Consider the following 20,384-nt stretch of genomic DNA (forward strand, 5'->3'; position numbering starts at 1 on the left):
TATGGTCTAATATGTCTTTTTTTCCTTAATGCCAATAAAATACTATTATTATCTGTATAATATATTCTGAAGTCAGGCAATATAACAATTTTTTTGAGACAGGGTTTCTCTGTGTGACTTTGGCTGTCCCAGGACTCACTATGCAGACCAGGTTGGCCTCAAACATAAGAGATCCATGTGTCTCTGTCTCTGGAATGCTGGAATTAAAGGCATGGGCCACCACTGCCCAACTAATAAATGACTTTTTTATTGAGGAGAGGGGAAATAAGAATCTGTACACTACTTACAAACTCATGAACCTCCTGTGTCAACCTCCTGAGTGCTGGGACTACAGTCATATATCACAAAACCTGATTTAGCACCTTGGTCTTTTTGCTCACTATCACACAGGCTACTCAAGTTCTTCTGAGCCTCAATATGAAATTCCAAGACTATCTCTGTGCAACAGGCTACAGGTTAGAATTTGATAAGGACTCTTTCACCAAAGAAACATGTTACTACCAACACTTAGAGCTGTCAGCCACTAAGTTGCCTTATCAAAGACAACCTGCTCCTTCTCTACATGGACTTTATTTCTTATTCTATTTGTTATTCTCAAAATTCTTTTTTAAAAATTGCCTTCAAAAAAAATACCAAAAGATAAATTGTGCCTACTCAAAAGTTTAATGTATATTATTCAGATTAAGGTTAATAGTATATTTAAAACTTTGTAATTACTAAGAAAACCAATTTCATTACCAAAAGAAAAAAGTAATTGCAGAAGTGATACATATTAAACAGCTTGACTTAGCACTCTAAAATGTCAGAAAGCAACGAACTGTCATCATTCACACATATATCTACATACAAACACACAAAATTACATCTACATATATGGCAAGCAGGTCACATACTTTCAAAGAACTCTTGATTACTGTATCTCTATTATCTACAGCATAAAAATGTATGGAACTGCCAGGAGGTGGTAATACATGTCTTTAATCCTAGCCTTTAAGAGTCAAAAGCAAGCATATCTTGAGCCTGAGTTCTAGGCCAGTCTGGTCTACAGAGTGATTTCCAGGACAGCCAGGGATACACAGAGAACCCCTGTGTAACAAGGAAAAGCAAAACAAAAAACTATAAATCTAACCATCCCAAATAATCCAACAGAGTCTCAGCAGCCTAGGTAGTAGCTATCTTTACCCACTGAGCATCTCACCAGGCCCAGATGAGTATGTTCATTACCTATATTTCAAATCAGCACTAGAGTGAATACAAAAGTCACGATTAGAAAAAAAAGTTTTACCTTGCTTAGAGGGACTAAATAATGACATAGCATCTTCTTCATGTGATAACACTGTAACAGTAGATGTCCCATCTTCCACCTGAAAATAATATGTATTATTAATATAATATTAGGCTATACTATATATTTTACCAAAAAAAAAAAATCTAACAATTCTTAAAGTAGCTATGTGTCAAGCATTCTCTTAAACATATTATATACATTAACACTAATTCTTTTGTTGCTTTTGTTGCTGGAGTCAGGGAGTTACTTTTGAAACAATGTCCTTCATTGATGTATATCAGGTTGGCCTCATATTTGCCATCTTCCTGCCTCAGTTTCCCATGTACTAGACTAGAAAGCATACTACACTTGGCTTGTCACTCTTTTCTACTGTTTAGTTTGGTTTGGGTTTTTCATTTGTTTTGAGACAGGATCTCACTATGTGGCCCTGGCTGGCCAGAAACTTGCCATGTAGGCCAGGATGGTCTCAGACTTGGAGAGATCCTTCTGCCTCAGTCTCTTGAATATTAAGACTAAAAGTGTATGCCAACAAACTCAACTATGAATAATACTACAGTAAACAATCAGTGTGTTCATCTTACAGATATATTTAATTCACAGGGATGCTACGGAATCTGTCCCAAGAATCATGCCTGAGAGCGGCAGCAGGAACTTAGACATACTATAAATTTCCCAACGTCCCAACTTTGAATTGTGGGTATACTCTTCCCAGATATTACTGGTTTCATATTTACAAAAGGACAAAACTTATCTGGCACATAGTACAGCTAAGTAAAACTCTGTGAGATTAACTGTTTTATAGTAAACACTATTGGGTCATTTAAAAAATTTAATTCTCAATGTTTATATTTAATATTAACTACAAAATCCTATCTGATAGTTATTTTTACCTAACAGATCATTTAGTATGTAATCTAAAACTTTAATCATATGCATATTTTAGTTACATTTTATTTGTATGTGTGTGCCACATGTGTGTATGCCACACCATAAGTGTGGAGCTCAAAGAACAACATGAAGATGTCTATTTCCATCATGTAGGACCCAGGGACTGAATTCAGATTCTCAGGCGAGGTAATAGGCATCTTGACCTACTGAGCCATTTCTCCAGCCACAGTTGAGAATTTTCCTCACCTATACTTTATAAAGGTTTTGCTTTTAAGAAGGTAATTTTCCTAAATCACATACTCAAAAATACCCTCCATTTATTTAACCTAGTATCAAAAGTGTTCCTAAATATTCTAATTCTAATTTTGATCAAAGTTAATATACTCTGTATCCAATTTGAAAATGTAACAACAAACAAATCTTTTCATCATCAGAAACTAACCAAAAGTGTATCATATCCCTGATTTACTTATGGTAGTGCACACATATATCTACATAAAGATGATTCATCTATTCTAAAAGAAAAATGAGTGGGGACAGGGATACAGCTCAGTGATAAGAGTGCTTGCCTAGCATGCATGAAGCCCTAGATTCAGTAACCAGCACCACCAAAAACAAAGAAAGGAATGTAGCACCATGTGCCAATAAGTGCACGGCAGTATGCACATGGCAGGATAGGATCTCTCCTACTCACCTTGTGTTTCTTCCCAGTTTCTCTCTCACTATTTTGTCTATCTTTTTTATCAGTAAAAATGAATTCTTCATCTCCTTCAACAAATGCATATGGATCAATTTTAGGTTCTTGTTCTACATCAGATGCTATTGCTGAAAGATACTGATTTTTAATTTGATATTGCTGTACTATTTCATCAGAAACTTTTAAAGGTTTCTTACACTGCACCATTAACCTGCACAAAATTAGAAAAATTAGAAAATCAGTATTTGTTATCCAAAACAGCATTTGAAAATTCTAAAACAACTATTATGAAGCTTTTAGAATTACTTGCATTTACCCTACATTTTCTAATTTTATAAATGAAAATAAGGTCATGTAATTATTTCAATTTTAACAACAGAGCAATGGAACTAAACTCCAAGTGACTTGTTCAAAGCCTGATACTGTGAAGGAATCTTAAATATAAAAAAGGGCCAAGATACTTTCATATAATTTATACAAGAAAAGTAATTATCCTTTTTTTATTGCCATGAATAAATACATCTTAAACTTGAAGTTTTAAAGGCCTTGTCCATTAATAATGAGGTCAACAAAGAAAATAAAAGCACTAGGCCACTTAGTTTTCCTCCAGCTGCACTGGAAGATCAATCTGTGTATGATTAGTCTCCTGGCTCAACGCTGTAACTACAAAGAATGCATGTTTCCACTACCATTCTAGGAAAACAATAAAAGCATACAAAATAAGAAAAGACAGCAGAGAAACTCAAAAGACAAAGAAGCAGATACTAACAAATCAAAGAAATCTAAGCCTTAGATTTTACGGTTAAAAGAGTGCAGCTACAAGATGCACGACACAGTGCAAACTCTTTAAAGTATATATTCCAGACCAGTGTGTGTGAATACAAAATTACTAACATAAAAATAAGGCACTTTAACACTTCCAGTTTCCTGTTCTCTCAGGTTTACAAACCTCAAGTCCTCAAGCTGTTAGAAAAATGGCATCCATTTCTGCAAAACTACTTCATTCTGAGTACACCACCAAATGCTAAGCTTCATCTGCTTCTACTCCACGTCCCCTCTCATCCTACCTCCCTGTCCAGGGTCATCCTTAATGCTCCTTACATGGGACAGACACAGTCCTGACTGCTCCCTTGTCTGCAACATTTGTCAGTTTGTTCCCTTGGCTTCCTTCAATTCTGTGGAAATGTCACCTTCTCTGAACCTTATAATGACCACTGTATTTAAAATTGGCCCTGCTCTGTACCCTGTCCCTCCAGTGGCACTTATCTTCCACCATATTATGTAATTCAATACACCTTCATAACTATCATTCTCATTGGAATAAAAGCCCCACCACATCTGTGATCTTTTTTTGCTCACTAAATCATCTCTAATACTGAGTGTCAAGAAACAAGACAAGTAGTTAAACATTTGATAATAAACGAATGTAAAAAAACAGACAAAAACTAATTGGCATTAATAATCCTAAAATAGAATATCCTGTGAAATAAGCCATTCTTTATACATTAGAAAACATTGACCCAGGCATGATTACGCAGGAAATCCTAGCACTCAGGTGCAGCTAAGCTACAAAATGAGATTCCACCTCAATATGCACCTCAACACACACAAAAGGAAAAAGTACGGATGCCACTGGTTAGCTGTTCTGAACGAGCAGTAAGTTATTACCCAGACTATAAGTTCTATGAATAACATCAAACCTCAATACATTAATGCCCAACACTAGCTCTACTTGGTTCCTTACAGAGTGAAACAGAGGCCATCAAAATAAAATCCAATATTTTCTAAATGTTTTAGCAGATGCTCAAGTATATACTAAAGCATATACTAAACACATACTAGACTAATCCCCAAAGCTAACATTCCAAGCTTCCTAGAAACAAACTAGTCACAAATGTCAACGGATATATTAATTACTCATTAGAATAGTTCTTTCTATAAACAGATGAGATTTTTTTTCTAAAAAATAACTCCACCTTATCACATCAAATCTTGAATAACTTGGGCTGAAAACAATACACTAATATGAATATTTGTAATACAGTACTTTTCTGTGTTATGCTTTTTTTTTTTACTAAAAATAACCTTCTATGAAAGGATATAGGGGCAGTCTCTAAGTGATTAGAATTGTGTGGCAACAAATAGTTTGCCAAGGTCACTTAGTGGCAAAAATAGAGATGAAAAACTTAACACTAAACTATTTATCTTCCAACGCCTACTTAAATGGTAAATTATTAAACTCCCCAACATCTAGACTAAGTGACACTACAAATCTCTGAAGGTGAACAAATCATCTCTTTCATATTAAGCCATCTTCTGGCAGAAGCATAAAAACTGCCCAAATTGTTTAACACATAATAATTAAACTAGTGTGCAGTTAAACATTATTAAAAGGATGAACCTACTGCACAGAGTTCTACTAAAAATAAAAAAAAAGAGTAAACCAAGTATACTGTCAAAAGATAACTTTTGTTCTTTTATTGAAGTGATCTTGGAGACACTGGCATATGCAAAGATGTTAAATGTAGTCATTAATATCAAGTCACAATAAAGTTAATATAAAATGACATTGTACATTAGTCTATATTAAAATCTTAATGAAAGTATAACTTCTAAAGGACCAGATTCAAACAAATTATCATGTCTCTATCCAAATACATAGTATACAGAAGCTTTTGTGAAAATAAATAACACCTCTCCTTTCCTAACTTTCACATGTAGCTAAACACAAGCTGGAAGATCAGGTATCTATAGTAATAACAGGCAGCATTGAAAAGCCCAAACTACAAAATAAATTGCCTTTATAGTTTTCATTAATTGCAACTCCTTCCTTTTACTAAGAAAACACCACACTCTTTTGATATGTACTCACATAAAACCTAGCATATACTTTTATGCTTTATTCAAAAGAATTCATCCAGACAAGGTTTGACAATATGCATTGACAATTATAGGAGAAAAGCTATAGAAGGAAATGTTAAAAACAGAAAAACTGAATTATCTCTAAATCCTCCCACTTTCTTTAACTGGTACTATCCCTAGTACCATCTCCATATTCAGAAGCAATCCTCGAGCTGTCAAAAGTATGACTTTATTTGCATTAAAAAAACAAGCAAACAGAATTCTTAAAAGATTTGAGTACAGTCAAATCAAAACAAGTTTATTTCATCAGAGGCTTCTTTCTATGAAACAAAGACATTCAAAACTACCTTTCAGAGATCAAATAATGAATTTTGTAACTATATACATACAGTAAATATCTGGTGGTTCTAATATAACATAGGAGTTCTACTGATGAATATAACTAAGACATTCTAATGTATCCTAACTATGGAACAAAATGTGAAGAGCTAGATTCAAGTGGTTTTCTTTCCTCGGTGTTCAGAAACAGCATCTAAATAAAAAGCAGGTTGTTTAAAGTATACACAAATTTCATTAAAACAAGCTAAACCCTTGAAAGAATATTAAAACAACCATGTTTCTTGGCAGGAATTTTCCTATTTTTAAAACTTTTTGGGGGCGGCGTGGGGGGAGTGGTCGTGCACGCCTTTAATCCCATCACTGGGAGGCAGAGGCAGGCGGATCTCAGAGTTTGAGACAAGCCAGGTCTACAGAGTGAGTTAGTTCCAGGACAGCCAGAGCAACGCAGAGGAACCCTGTCTTGAAACAACAAACACAAAAAATAAATCTTTTTTGTTAGTCTGTTTTAAGACAGGTCTTTCTATGTAGCTCTGGCTGTCCTGGAACTTCCATGTAGACAGGGTTGGCACTCTACAACTCGAGTGCTAGGATTAAGGTGTGCACTGTAATTTTACTTTTCAATCCATAGGCAAATGTGGTAGAGCACATGTGAACTACTAGCACTTCGGAGACAATAGGCAACCAGGTTCAAAAACAACAAACTCTCCTAGTCTCAAAAAAACTAAACTATTTAAACCCACACCATTTAAAAGATTGTTGGCCTCTATCTTAAAAACAGATCCACCATAACTAACAACAACAACAACAAAAAAAAACGAGGAAGACGATAGAGATATTTGCCACAGAAGTATGTACTTTGCATATGGGATATGCTATACTGCATCCCCAACTGTCCCTTCCTCCTAGCAAATTCTAACAGACTAGAGAAGGAATCATATTTTATACAGCTCATGAAAAAGTTTTCATTAACTATTACACATAAAAGTCTAAGAATAGTTTTACTGAGCAATAATGAACTATATTCTTCTGTACTAGTTAGGCAGCCAGAACTATTAAACTGTAGAATATCGGGGCTTGGGCAACGGCTCAACTGTTAAGAGCACTGGCTCTCCTCCCAGGGGAACAGACTTAATCCCCACAAGACCTCTCACAATCATCTGTAACTCCAGTACCAGACAGAACGATACCCAATTAAAACAAAACAACACCATAGTATATAAAGAGAAATGCTTCTCTCGCTTATTCATTTTTCTTTCTTTTTTGGGGGGAGGGTGGCATCTCATGGAACCAAGATTAGGCTCTAATTGCCTATGTACTCGAGGATGACCAACAACCACCTCCTTCCTAAGTGTTAAGATTATACATGTAAACCAGGCTGTGGTGGAACTCGCTTTTAATCCCAACATTCAGGAGGCAGAGACAGGTAGTTCTCTGTGAGCTCAAGGCTAGCCTGGTCTTTGGAGTGAGTTCCAGGACAGACTCCAGAGCTACAAAAAAACCCTGTTGCAAAAAAGAAAAAAAAAAATTATGCACCACTACAATTGACTTTTTCAGTGCAGTACTGGGGATTGAGCCCAGCTTCATGCGTGTTAAGTACCAACTGAGCTCATCCACAGACATCATTTATCCACTCATGCGGCACAGTAACATACTTGAAGCACCAACAGTGTAAAACATTTCTTTATACCGAATGGAAAACAGAAGCTCTAAGCTTCTCCTCTAACTGATAATTACCCATGAAGGCAAAGACCTATAAAAGGCAACACACATAAAGAAATTCTTCAGATGCATTCCTGCCCTGTGCCACCTATACCTCACTGATTTACTAACAGCTTAAGACACATGTACAAATTGCTGGCATTTCAAACTGAAATCCTATTTCTATAGAGTCCATGTCTTATATGCATAACTAAGTCATCAGGGTCAGAAGAGCAGATGAACAGTATGCCAATCCCTCTCCTTCAGGGAAACAGGTACTGTTCATATCATCTAATTAGTGACCAAACCACAATGAATAAGATCCTGTATGTATGCATATACCATATACCTCAGATCTAAAGTTTATATTTTGAGACTCTCTATGACCGTATACAGATTCCCTTTCCTTTATAAGGACATGCTGTTATGTTTTAGCCATACCTTAATAATTTACCAAGACCTTACTTCTTAAGTTTATCAGTTGTTATTTCAAGGCACTTCTATTTTGAAAAATCACTTTATAACAACCATATTTCTTCCCATTCTTGCTGTTTCTAATTTCCTAATGAAGACAAATAATTTGCAGTCTGAGCTGTTTAAAACATGTCCAAACTGCATGCATTTATTCCCAGCACTTGGGAGACAGAGGGATCACTAAGTTCAAGGCCAGCCTGATCTACAGAGCAAGTTCTAGTATAGCCAGGGATACACAGACAAACCCTGTCTCAAAAACAAAAAAGAAAGAAAAGAAAGAATGAAATCGTTTAAACTGATCTACTTTCCAAATACAACAACCAAAAAAGGAAAGGGGGGCAGCTTGTTGGCTGGCAAGTTCATGTGAGGATGCCAGGTATCTGCTTTATCACTCTCTCTACCTTGTTTCCTTGAAAAAGAATCTCCCACTCAACCTGGAGCTAGGCTGGTAGCCAGCAAGCCCCAGCAATCTTCCAATCTCTAAAAGCTATGGGGTTATACGTGTGCACATAGCCACAGACCCTGGCTTTCTAATATCAGTGCTGGGAACTTAAAATTAAGACCTGCTTGTGACGTAAGTGTTCTTATTCACTGAGCCAACTCCCTATATATACCCTATTAAAAATCTCTAAATAGGCATGTTGGCACACACCTTTAATCCTAGTACTTGGGAGGCAGAGGCAGAAGGATCTCTCTGAGCCCAAGGTTAAGTCTGGTCTACAGAACGAATTCCAGGACAGCTAAAACTATAAAGAGAAACCCTGTCTCAAGAAACCAAATAAAAGCTGGGCGGTGGTGGCGCACGCCTTTAATCCCAGCACTTGGGAGGCAGAGGTAGGCGGATCTCTGTGAGTTCGAGACCAGCCTGGTCTACAAGAGCTAGTTCCAGGACAGGCTCCAAAACCACAGAGAAACCCTGTCTCGAAAAACCAAAAAAAAAAAAAAAAAGAGAGAAAAAAGAAAAAGAAACCAAATAAATACATAAATTTAGGGGTGGGGGGGATTTCTGATGTTCCTACAAAAAGACATTGTTAAAGGGCAAGGCATGTAACCTAAGCTGTTAGTCCCAGCACTCTCAGAGGCAGAGGCAGAGGCAGGCAGATGCCTGTGAGTTCAGGACAAACCTGGTCTACATAGTGAGTTCCAGGCCAGCCAGCCAGAGCTACATAGTAGAGAATCTGTCTCAACATCATTCACATTTAAAAAAAAAAAAAAAGATTTGAGATGCCATCAAAAACATAATAGTGAATCATAAACTTATTTCAAAAAGGAGCACCATCTGTCTCTAACTAGACTTAGCACTTTCTACAATGAGATAATGCTCTTCTGAAAAGTATAAATACCAGGTACTGAAGTCCTTAGGGCTATGTTTCAGAGCAATACCAGCTACCAAGTCAGATATCCACAATTCTAAAGGAACTAATGATGAATCATTTGGCCCATGTAAGTTATAGAGCGGTCAAACGTTTGTTCAAAGCCACATTATCAATATAGCTTATGCCAATTATAACTGGATATACATTAAGTTGTATACTTTAAGCTTGGTTAATGTTGATATATGATGTTTCTATTTAAGGCACATTAAAACAACACGACAGGTTGTGCTATATTATTTTTTTGTTGTGGGATACTACCATGTACACTTAAAAGTTCCTTAGCAGCATCTCTGGTCTCAGCTACCAGATGTCAGAAACACTCCTTTAGCTATAACAACTAAAAGTGAACACTGGCAAATGTCACCTGAGGATGGAACTAGAATGACTGCCATTCCAGTAATTCCAGGTAAAAGCAAAGAACTACAGGGCGACAAACATTAATCTCTTGCTCTTACTTCTAACAGAACTATTATATATCCCATAAAAGATTCTGATTTAATATAGAAACAGAGCCTTGGTTAACCTTAGGTGATATCTACCAATATGCTACAAAAACAAGGCTCAGAACTAAAGGGGAATCCTGATAAAATACAAACTTTACTATCTGGTTTAACAACAAAAAGGATGACATACAATTCCACAAAATAAAAATTTAAATTTGTTTAAATAAAACCAAGAGTAAACCTTTCTTCAATTTTTTCCCCCTTATCTATGGTTGAGGGGAAAGGGAGACCAGGAATTGGTAGTAGAAACAAGTCATGTCCTTAACTTATATAATCATGACCCAGCACCATTCTACTCTGCACGCTGTTTTTCTACATTATTCTTCTTCTCATTTGTATTCAATGAGAAAAATGTCAAGTAATTGTGTAATAGATTTTGAGGTTAAATGTTATAAGCTTAAGCAGTCAAGACATATATTTAAAGCTATGGCTAGAATTCTTAGATCTTATGAATATAATGTATCCATAAAAACACATTCCTAAATTTTCTAATATAAAAAATACTCATATTGCCACATTTCTACAATAAGTAAGAAAATCCAACCTGGAAAGAACAAGGTGCTCTAGACACACTGTCATTTGATTCATCCAAACATGTGCATTCTACAATGTGCACAGGATTACTCCAGGTGTGCATCTACCTGTACACCTTGTGCTTGTGTTAAGAGAGGCACAGCAGCAAAAGTCCTTGCCCTTGTAGAGCTTACATTCTAGCAGAGAAAAGACTCCATTAATAAATACATAATTTCAGATATGGAAATGTACAAGTAACAAATTTTTAAAAAACAATATAGGAGAGGCAGTGATTTGGAAGAGTAAAATCAAGCCATAATTTGGATAGAATAATCAGAAAAATTCCCTTCAACTTTCAAGAAACACCATATGATGAGGAGTAAATGGCCCTCTGCTCCCTCTGATACAGTATGAATGACCACAAACCATGAGTTTGACTTTTTTTTTTCTTAAGGAAGATGTGGCTAAATCAGAAAGCAAATAGATGACAGGGTAAACGTTCCTTAGCAATCAAGGAAATGCAAACTTGAGACTCTTATCTCACTCTAATCAAAATGGCTACCTTAAAAAAAAAGTAACAAATGCAACAAATGCAGGCAAGGATATGAGGAAATGAAGGCTTATTCAATTCCAGTACAACCATGTATATCTATATACACATAGATATACATATACAGTATACATACTGTACATCAGGATAGAGGCGCCTATGATAAAAATCAGTATAGAAGTTCCTCAAAAAGACAAACAAAAACTAAAGTGACCACATGATCCAAAGATACTTAAGTATACTGGATCATTCCTACACAACAGCCAGTAAATGATACCAGCTTACATGTCCATCAATGGATAAAGTTTGGTACATAGCTGGGTATGACGGTACCCATCTTTAATCTGAGCACTTGGGAGACAGAGGCTCACAGAGGCACATAGATCTCTCTGAGTTCAGGACTAGTGAGGAGAGCCAGGGTAACACAGAAAAACCCTATCTTGAACAGAAAAACAGGTTATTATCCAAAGAAAGAGAGCCAGTCACAGAGAAGAGTGGGCACAGAAAAGGACAGTGGAGAGAGGAACAAACAACAAAATGTAATGACATATTTGATGAAGATGGCATAATGAAACCCATTCCTTTGTATTTAACTTTTTAAAAAGACTATACTTTCAGGCTCATGTCTACAGCTGATTGCTAAAGAAGTTTCTCCAACTGTGTGGAGCACCCGAAATCACGAGAAAGAAACAGAGTATTCTCTCTCAAGCATGAAGACAGCTCTAGGTGTTGCTACACTCCCCCACCTCCCCAGCCCTGCTACTTTACAGAGGAACTGTGTTCAATTGTTAGTACCCATATGGACGTTCATAACCTTAGGATCCAATGGCTACTACAGGGCACTAGGAATGCATGTGCTGGAAGTTAAAATGTCCCATGCACATAAAGCAAAACAAACTTTTAAAAAAAAAACCAAAAAGCCAAAGACTGGGGCTATTGCTCAGTGACAGACAGCTTGCCTAGCATTCACACAGCACTGGATTTGATGTCCAGCACTGCAGGCAAGCAAAAACAAAAAAGGATGTGTGCTATCTAAGTAATTAATAAAATCTAACACATCATATAAACCGGGAGATGGTAGCGCACACCTTTAATCCCAACACTTAGGAGGGAGAGGCAGGTGGATCTCTGTGAGTTTGAGGCCAGCCTGGACTACAAGAGATAGTTCTAGGACAGGCTCCAAAGCTATAGAGAAACTGTCATGAAAAAAATGAGAGAGAGAGAGAGAGAGAGAGAGAGAGAGAGAGAGAGAGAGAATATGAGAATAGAGAGAGAGAATATGAGAATATATAATAGAGGGTTGGGAGATAGCCAATGAAGAGCACTAGCTGCTCTTCCAAAGAACCAGGGTTCAAGTCCCAGCACCCACATCACATGGCAGTTCACAATTGTCGATAACTTCAGTCCCAGGGAATGCAGCATCCTAGTCTGTGTTCTAAGATCATCAGGTACACACATGGTGCTCAGACATACATGCAGACAAAACAACAATACACATAAAAATAAATTTAACAAAGGAATATAAAGGTGCTTTGGTGGTTGGGTCATACCACTGAAAAAATTATACATTAAAATTGTTGGATAGGCTAGGAACATATTCCAAGCAATATAAAAAGTAAAGAAAGTCCCAAAAGAAAGTCAGCTATATTCTGCCCAAAATATGCCATATATAAAGTGAACAAAAAGACAAACTAGATGTAGAAAGATATCTATAGTGCATTTAATAGTACAGGGTTAGTACCAAAAATATGGAAAGAAAAAATAAAAAAGGAAAGGAGACCCTTAAAATTTAGAAAGGTTATTCACAGAGGAACATTAACTATTCAATGAACATTTTAAATGTTTAATCTGACCAGAAATCTACAAACATGTGTTTAGATAAAGCCTTGCCATTCTTCATGCAGTCAAAATAGTCTTATATTGCCAAGGGGATAAAAATGAAAATCAGCATGGTTTTCATGGTCTATTGGCTCCTAATGGTATAAACCGTAGGCCAGCTGTTTGAAGAGCAATCTGGCTCTAACCTTTTCATTGAAAATGGAATCATCTGAAGGTCTGGCAATTCCTCTTCAGATATGTTTACTAAAGAAATCCGTATACAAGGCAGTATGCACCCACCTCCCCAATTTGCTGCTACCTACTCTACTGCTATAAAAAACAGACAAGATGGCCGGGCGGTGGTGATGCACGCCTTTAATCCCAGCACTTGGGAGGCAGAGGCAGGCGATCTCTGTGAGTTCGAGACCAGCCTGGTCTACAGAGCTAGTTCCAGGACAGGCTCCAAAACCACAGAGAAACCCTGTCTCGAAAAACCAAAAAAAAAAAAAAAAAAAAAAAAAAAAAAAAAAAAAAAAAAACAGACAAGATGATGTCTATCTAAAAGAGAGGAGACAAACTACAGCATATCCACAAATAACACACGATCACAAAGCAATGATACGAATAAACTAAACCATAAGGCATGCATAGACACAGGAAGTGCCAAGCTCAGGAGAGTGGAAGGAGTAACAGGAGAGCAGATGAATTAGTCACAGGCAAAATCCTTTAGCTGGGTGAGACACTGAAGCTTTTACACATTACTTTCTCCAGATATTTGTGGCTAAACGATTTCATAATAGAGAGCTTCCTTCAGAGATAAACATACTAAAGAAATTATTCAAATTTAGTACTCGAAATGTCTATTTTAATAAATCTTAACCCTGTAAAATCGTAGAGTCACAGCATTAAGAAGTTACAACAGCTTTTACTCTTAACTTATAGTAGTGACTATTGAAAAGTATACATACTCTGTAACTGATGTTACACTTTCCTGTCCAAAAGGTCCAACTGGATCATCCTTGAAGTTATCATTTGGAAGCTGAGGTGGTAAAAACTCTACATCTTTTTTCTTTGGGACTTTGTAATACTTCCAGGCTACATTAGCTTCATCTTCTTCCAAGTTTACTGCTGTACCAACATACACAGTAGGTTCTACTGCTTCCTGAAATGGAGGTGGAAAAGACTGGGACAAACTGTCTATTCTATCTTCCATTGGTTTGGTAGGAACCAAGGGATCCGGTGTTGGCATTTGATAAAAATGTTGACTCTGGGGAGTTGAAGGTGTTTTAGTCACTCCTTCATCAACCACATCACATGGATGAGGACTAAGTGGGGGAGGCTGAGGAGAATTTGCCAGTTCAGTCCCATGCATCTGCGGGGTCTTTGCTATGTCATTAGTACGGATGTTTGAGAATCTCACTTGACTGTCCGCAGCAGAGACCACAAGTCTTTGGCTGGCTGAGTCTGTGTCCATGCCAATAGCATCACTAATAGATACACGATGGTGAAAAGGAGTCAAGGGGCGTTTTTGTGGCTTTTCACTCTTTTCTTGCTTCTCATTGGTCTTGTGCTTAGGAAGTACTTGTTGTTGCTGCCCTAAAGATGGTGCCTGTCCTTGTTGCCCAGTATTTCTTGTTTTGAGACTTCTATGCCTGAAAAGTTAAAAGATAGGTTTAGTTATTTACTTAAAAGTACAACTATTATACAAAGTATGCAAAGATTGTGAAATACTTGAGATCATGTTTTTCATACACAATTCTAATAGAATGATTTGAATTTAAGAAACTTGTTCAGTGATCTAACGCATAAAAACATACAGAACATAAAAGCTAATTTGCCGGACTGGAGAAATGACATGGTAGTTAAGAGCACTGACTCTTGCAGAAGCCTCGGGTTCAATTCACAACACCTACATGGTGGCTCACAACCAGTTCCAAGGAACCCAATGCTTTTTTCCTAGCCTCCACTGACACCAGGCACATACATATGAGACACATCCGTATATGTAATCAAAGCACTCGTGTACATAAAATACAACTTCTAAAAATTTTTTTAAGTCAACTCACTTATATTTACTTAATAGCTCTCTGATCAAATAACTAATTATTGGTCTATATCATTTTATTATCTTAGCATCTCAATAAACACAAAAATCTAGTTAAAATAAAAAGTATAAAGTTGCAATTTCTTCATTTGTAAATATATCTGGTATTTTAGAGTCAGTAACTGTTAAGAATGGCTTGCCCAAAACTTAGCCATTAACTATAATACAGCAGTAACTGATTAGACTAGAAAGGGCTAGAACTGACTTGACAGATGGATCTACTTATGTTCTCTCAAGATTTGGATACAGAAGGAAGGGATCACTAGATTAGGGGGAAAAAAAGAAATGCTTAAAATAACCTTTTCTTTACACACGTAGCAGTTCTGAACTGAAAACAGAGGACTCGGGTTCAAATCACAACAGCCATTGGTGGTTCCCAACCAGTTTAACTCCAGTTCCAAACAATCTAATGTCTTTTACTGATCTCTACCGGGACCAGGCACACATACAGTGCACAGGCAGAACACTCAGGCACATAAAAACCCATCTTTTAAAAAATTTTAAGTCCTGGACTTAAAATATCCCTTAAAATCTAGTAATTTTGTTGGATTTAATATCTCTTTCAAAATGAGGCTTCCAATTTCACAATGCTGACATACACTATTTTTTTATTCTATTTCTTTTTACACTAAGAAATTATCTCGCAAGGCAATTGAGTATAGAATCTTAAATTCAATATTCATGAAGTTTTAATTCTGGGGACCCTATTTGTTAGTTAAATCAGAGATACCCAGAAAGAACAAAACAGCAGTGGCACAGGTCTCTGAGAGCCTGCCCACCTCAGTCAACCCTGCAGATCCACACATGCTGCCTTCATCTCCACACGTGCACTGCTGCATGTGCATGCCCAACCCAATACACAAATGTAACAAATCATAATCCTAAAAAACTGACAAGCATTTTTTTCAAAGAAATTTCTTCTTTGTTCCCCTTGATTTTTTTGAGACAGGGTTTCTCTGCGTATCTTTGGCTGTCCTGGAACTCTCTAGTCCAGGCTGGCCTTGAACTCACAGAGATCCACCTGCCTCTGCCTCCCAAGTGCTGAGATTAAAGGCATGAGCCACCATGGCCGGCTCAAAGAAATTTCTGATGAAGGAACATTCTGCAACATTCATTCCTACAGAGTCTGGGACATCACAGGAAAAAACATGACCTTTAACCAAAGGATAGAAAGAAACCAAATCCCCATTACCCAAACAAATGTCAAAATCAAAAACAGTATATGAAAATCATACAGCAATATTCTTCATTAACAGGAGCAAATTAACAAATTAGCAACAATTCAACTCAGCAAAGTTTAAAACAATACAACCAAATGGAGTTTATACTAGCTAAAATTTTAGGTATGAGATTTAAAAAGAAATAAATCTACAGTATTCATTAAATTAAGAGAGTAAGTGAGAAAACAAAAGAACAATACTAACTCCAATCATTACTTCTAATACTTAACTAAAACTGTATCTAGTACAGGGGAAGAAAAGAAATCAAAGATCTCAAAAGAAGAAAACTATCTTTATTTGCAATTTATAGTTAGGAACTTCAGTGCAAAGGTCAAAGTATCAATTTGTAGTCAAACTTAAACTGTGGGGAAAGATGAGGGCTCTCTCTCTATGCAATCCTGGCTGTCCTGAAACTGTCTATAAGCTAGCAAGATAGCCTCTACCTTCTGAGTACTGGGACTAAAAGCATGGGCCACTCCAACTGGCTACACTTAAACATTCTTAGAAGACAGATAACCAGACCTTGTGTCTCTTCTGGTGTGATATATTATAAAGCAATTTTCTATGAAACACTCATGCTAAAAATGCTGAATATAATTAAAGCTCTAAAGTAAGTTTCTACTACAATGATAAAAATGTCCTGTATATGGCTCTTAAGAATTTGACCAAGATGCTAGAGAGAGGGCTCAGCAGTTAAAAATACTGGTGACTTCTAGAGGACGGGGTTCAATTCCTAGCACCTACATGGCAGCTCACAGTTGTATGTTACTCCAGTTCCAGGGTTTCTGACACCCTCACCTGGACATACATGAACATAAAATAAAAATAAATTTTAAAAAAGTTGAAATCTGCCGGGCGGTGGTGGCGCACACCTTTAATCCCAGCACTCGGGAGGCAGAGGCAGGCGGATCTCTGTGAGTTCGAAGCCAGCCTGGTCTACAAGAGCTAGTTCCAGGACAGGAACCAAAAAGCTATGGAGAAACCCTGTCTCGAAAATCAAAAAAAAAAAAAAAAAAAAAAAAAAAAAGTTAAAATCTGTAATATTACATTGCTTTCTTAAGTAGCAATTTGGTAATAAACACTTCACTAGACTACAGCCCAGTAACAAGTACACTAATCCACCTGGACCAATACAAAAACTCAATCAAAACAATTTTATCCCCCACTAAAACAAATAATTCTGAAGATAGTTTTCAGATGAATGCATGCACAAGAAAAATGTAAAAATATGAATGCCTTAAATTTATGAATATGAAACTGAGTAAACTTGATACTCATTTTCACGTCTCAAGAGTTTAAAAAGTTCTTTTGCTCACACCTAGTCTTCTTTCTGCCTAGCTTTCACTCTTAAATTGAAAAAAAGACGTGAATATTTTTTTGTAAGGAAATTACTGCATCACTTCCAGGGTATGGGCTTTAGCAAGAGGTTTGCTCACTCATGCGTTCTGAGTCTATGAAAGCTCTTGTCACAGACTAAATATTGAAAAAAAAATATGTAACAATCTATCACCACAAGAAACACAAAGCAAAAAGTTCTAGAAGTAACTATGTCTATCTAATCTAGAAAAAATTATGGTACCACCATTCAGTAGAATATTTAATAATAATTAAGTTTTTGCCGGGCGGTGGTGGCGCACGCCTTTAATCCCAGCACTTGGGAGGCAGAGGCAGGTGGATCTCTGTGAGTTCGAGACCAGCCTGGTCTACAAGAGCTAGTTCCAGGACAGGCTCCAAAACCACAGAGAAACCCTGTCTCGAAAAAAACCAAAAAAAAAAAAAAAAAAAAAAAAAAAAGAAAAAAATAATTAAGTTTTTAAAGCAATGAGGTAGACCTACAAATAGCTAATACATGAACATTTGATGTCAAAAAAGAAAAGGAAATAAAGCAGTCAAAAGATCAAATACTATGTATGCTTTGGGAAAAAACTACATATACCCAGAATTACAGAAAAATAAATGGAAAAGCCACATTTCTTAATTCAATATACCAATATCTCTGTAAATGTTGGAAGAATTGCCTTAAAATATGAAAGAAAGTAACTTTCTAAAAGCAAACTTTTGGATTAAGGCCAAGAATTTATTTTTATTTTTTATTTATTTTTTATTTTTTTTATTTTTTTATTTTTTTGGTTTTTCGAGACAGGGTTTCTCTGTAGCTTTGGAGCCAAGGCCAAGAATTTAAATGCTAACAATATGTATTTCTTAGTGTATTCTCCTAAAATCACTTTACATAATGTAATTGAAATTCATTGTGTCAAGAGGACTAAAAACAAAAGTGCATGTTAGAAACAAACAAACAGATTTGCCTAATAAAAATCTTAACATAGGGTCAAAAAAAAAACCTTCTCTAAGGGACTAGACAGTAAGCACTGCATAGTCACAGACAGCACAACATTTCAGACAATGATGGACCACATATCCATCAGTGGTCCCACAATATACACTGCTTAATGACAGTACAGCTGCCTTGGGTTCTGCTTTAAGATCTTCAAAATAAAATAGCCTAAGGATCTGGAATTTCCCAAAATATATGCCTACATAAAGTGATACATGATCATTCGATTCTGCTACTGCCGAGTGAAAGCACCACAGACAATATAAAAATGAGATGTGGTTGTGTTCCAATCAATTTTTATTTATATATTTACACTAAAATTTGATTTTCATATAACTTTCATGTATCACAAGATATTCTTCTTTAATTTTTCAAACTCTATAAAATGTAAAAAACCAGGGAGCTAGAGCAATAACTCAGTGGGTAAGAGCATGTGTTGCTCTTACAGAAGATCTGAGATTAATATCCAGCACAAACATAGCAGCTCATACCTGGAGATCCTACATCCCCTTCAGACCTTCAGAGGACTGCATACACACTGTTCTCATACATACAGACAAAATACCCAGACATATATTAACAAAATACTTAAAATGTTTTTAACATAAATATCATTTCCAACTCATAGGCCATACAACAAAACAGGGAGTGGACTACATTTAACAAACTGAATTTAGGTTGCCAACCCCTGTACTTAAATTATGTTCAGGAGCATGTGTATTTAATAGTTCAATCTGTTAAATATTAATTAAAATGTCCTACTTAGTCTAAACTATCTAGAGAGGCAAATTTCAACAATGTTGCTTTTCAAAAAGTAGATGGTTCACACCAAAGAGTCTAAGTAGAAACATTAAATCTACATAAAAAACATACTTCAACACTGGAGAGTCTGTCAATATATTCAAGTAAACACGGTTAATATGCAAAAAGCAAAAGCAAAATGAAAAATAACTCTGGCCATAACTTGCAGGGACTCCATTCCTTCTTCATGGGAAAACAGAGGTAGGTACATATTCAATCACAAATCAAGGTTACAGATGTCAAGCATCTGTAAAAGCATCTACCTTTAATCTGCAGAAAGTAATAAACTTGACAAAAATGTCATAAAGCTTAATAAACAAATCTCAACAAAAGCCCTCAATATATAAAATGAATCCAACTTTACTCAATGAACCCCAAGCTAATCCATTCTGCTACAAATCTTTCAACAATGCAACTCACTAGAAAGCTGGTATTTTGATCATGCCTCCTGTAAAATCATTACTTCATTATCTTATTTCAGTAACTCGCCAACAGTTACCAAGGATAAAAACTTGCTATACAAAACTCAACACTGTATATTTTAAAAATTATGAAAACCATCTCTGCTATAAACACACCTGGGAAAATTTCTCAGGCATATTACAATTAAGAAATGTGTTCCTCCAGAGATGTGTGAACCAAGTATGGCGATGCATGACTGTAATTCGAGCATTTAGAATGCTGAGGCAAGACAATCTCAAATTCAAAGCCAGCCTGGGAAGCACCGTTAGAGAACCTCGAAACAAACGCCAAAAGTGTGCCTATAGCTGCTATCAAGGTTCAGAGAGATGGTTCAGCAGTAAAGCACACTGGTTGCTCTTCCAGAAGGCCTGGGTTCAATTCCCAGAACCCACATGGCAACTCACAACTGTCTATAACTTCAGTTCCAGGGAATCTGATACCTTCACACCATTGTAC

The 20,384-nt window shown here is 36.4% G+C and overlaps 1 protein-coding gene and 1 pseudogene across 2 annotated transcripts in view; one reads left to right on the plus strand and one right to left on the minus strand.

Annotated features, from left to right (window-relative positions):
• Window positions 1–20,384, minus strand: part of Med13 (mediator complex subunit 13) — a 94,694-nt gene that overhangs the window by 41,543 nt on the left and 32,767 nt on the right. For both annotated transcript variants that reach the window (XM_057775034.1, XM_057775033.1), the window contains exons 9-11: window positions 13,975–14,658; window positions 2,871–3,084; window positions 1,286–1,364 (exon numbers count right to left, since the gene is read on the minus strand). In XM_057775034.1, coding sequence (XP_057631017.1) covers window positions 1,286–1,364; window positions 2,871–3,084; window positions 13,975–14,658 — 977 coding nt within the window. The remainder of the gene's footprint in view (window positions 1–1,285; window positions 1,365–2,870; window positions 3,085–13,974; window positions 14,659–20,384) is intronic.
• On the plus strand, window positions 11,791–11,978 carry LOC130878922 (small nucleolar RNA U3; annotated as a pseudogene).

The sequence above is a fragment of the Chionomys nivalis genome, chromosome 7 (genome assembly GCF_950005125.1).
Source record: "Chionomys nivalis chromosome 7, mChiNiv1.1, whole genome shotgun sequence".
NCBI lineage: Eukaryota > Metazoa > Chordata > Mammalia > Rodentia > Cricetidae > Chionomys > Chionomys nivalis.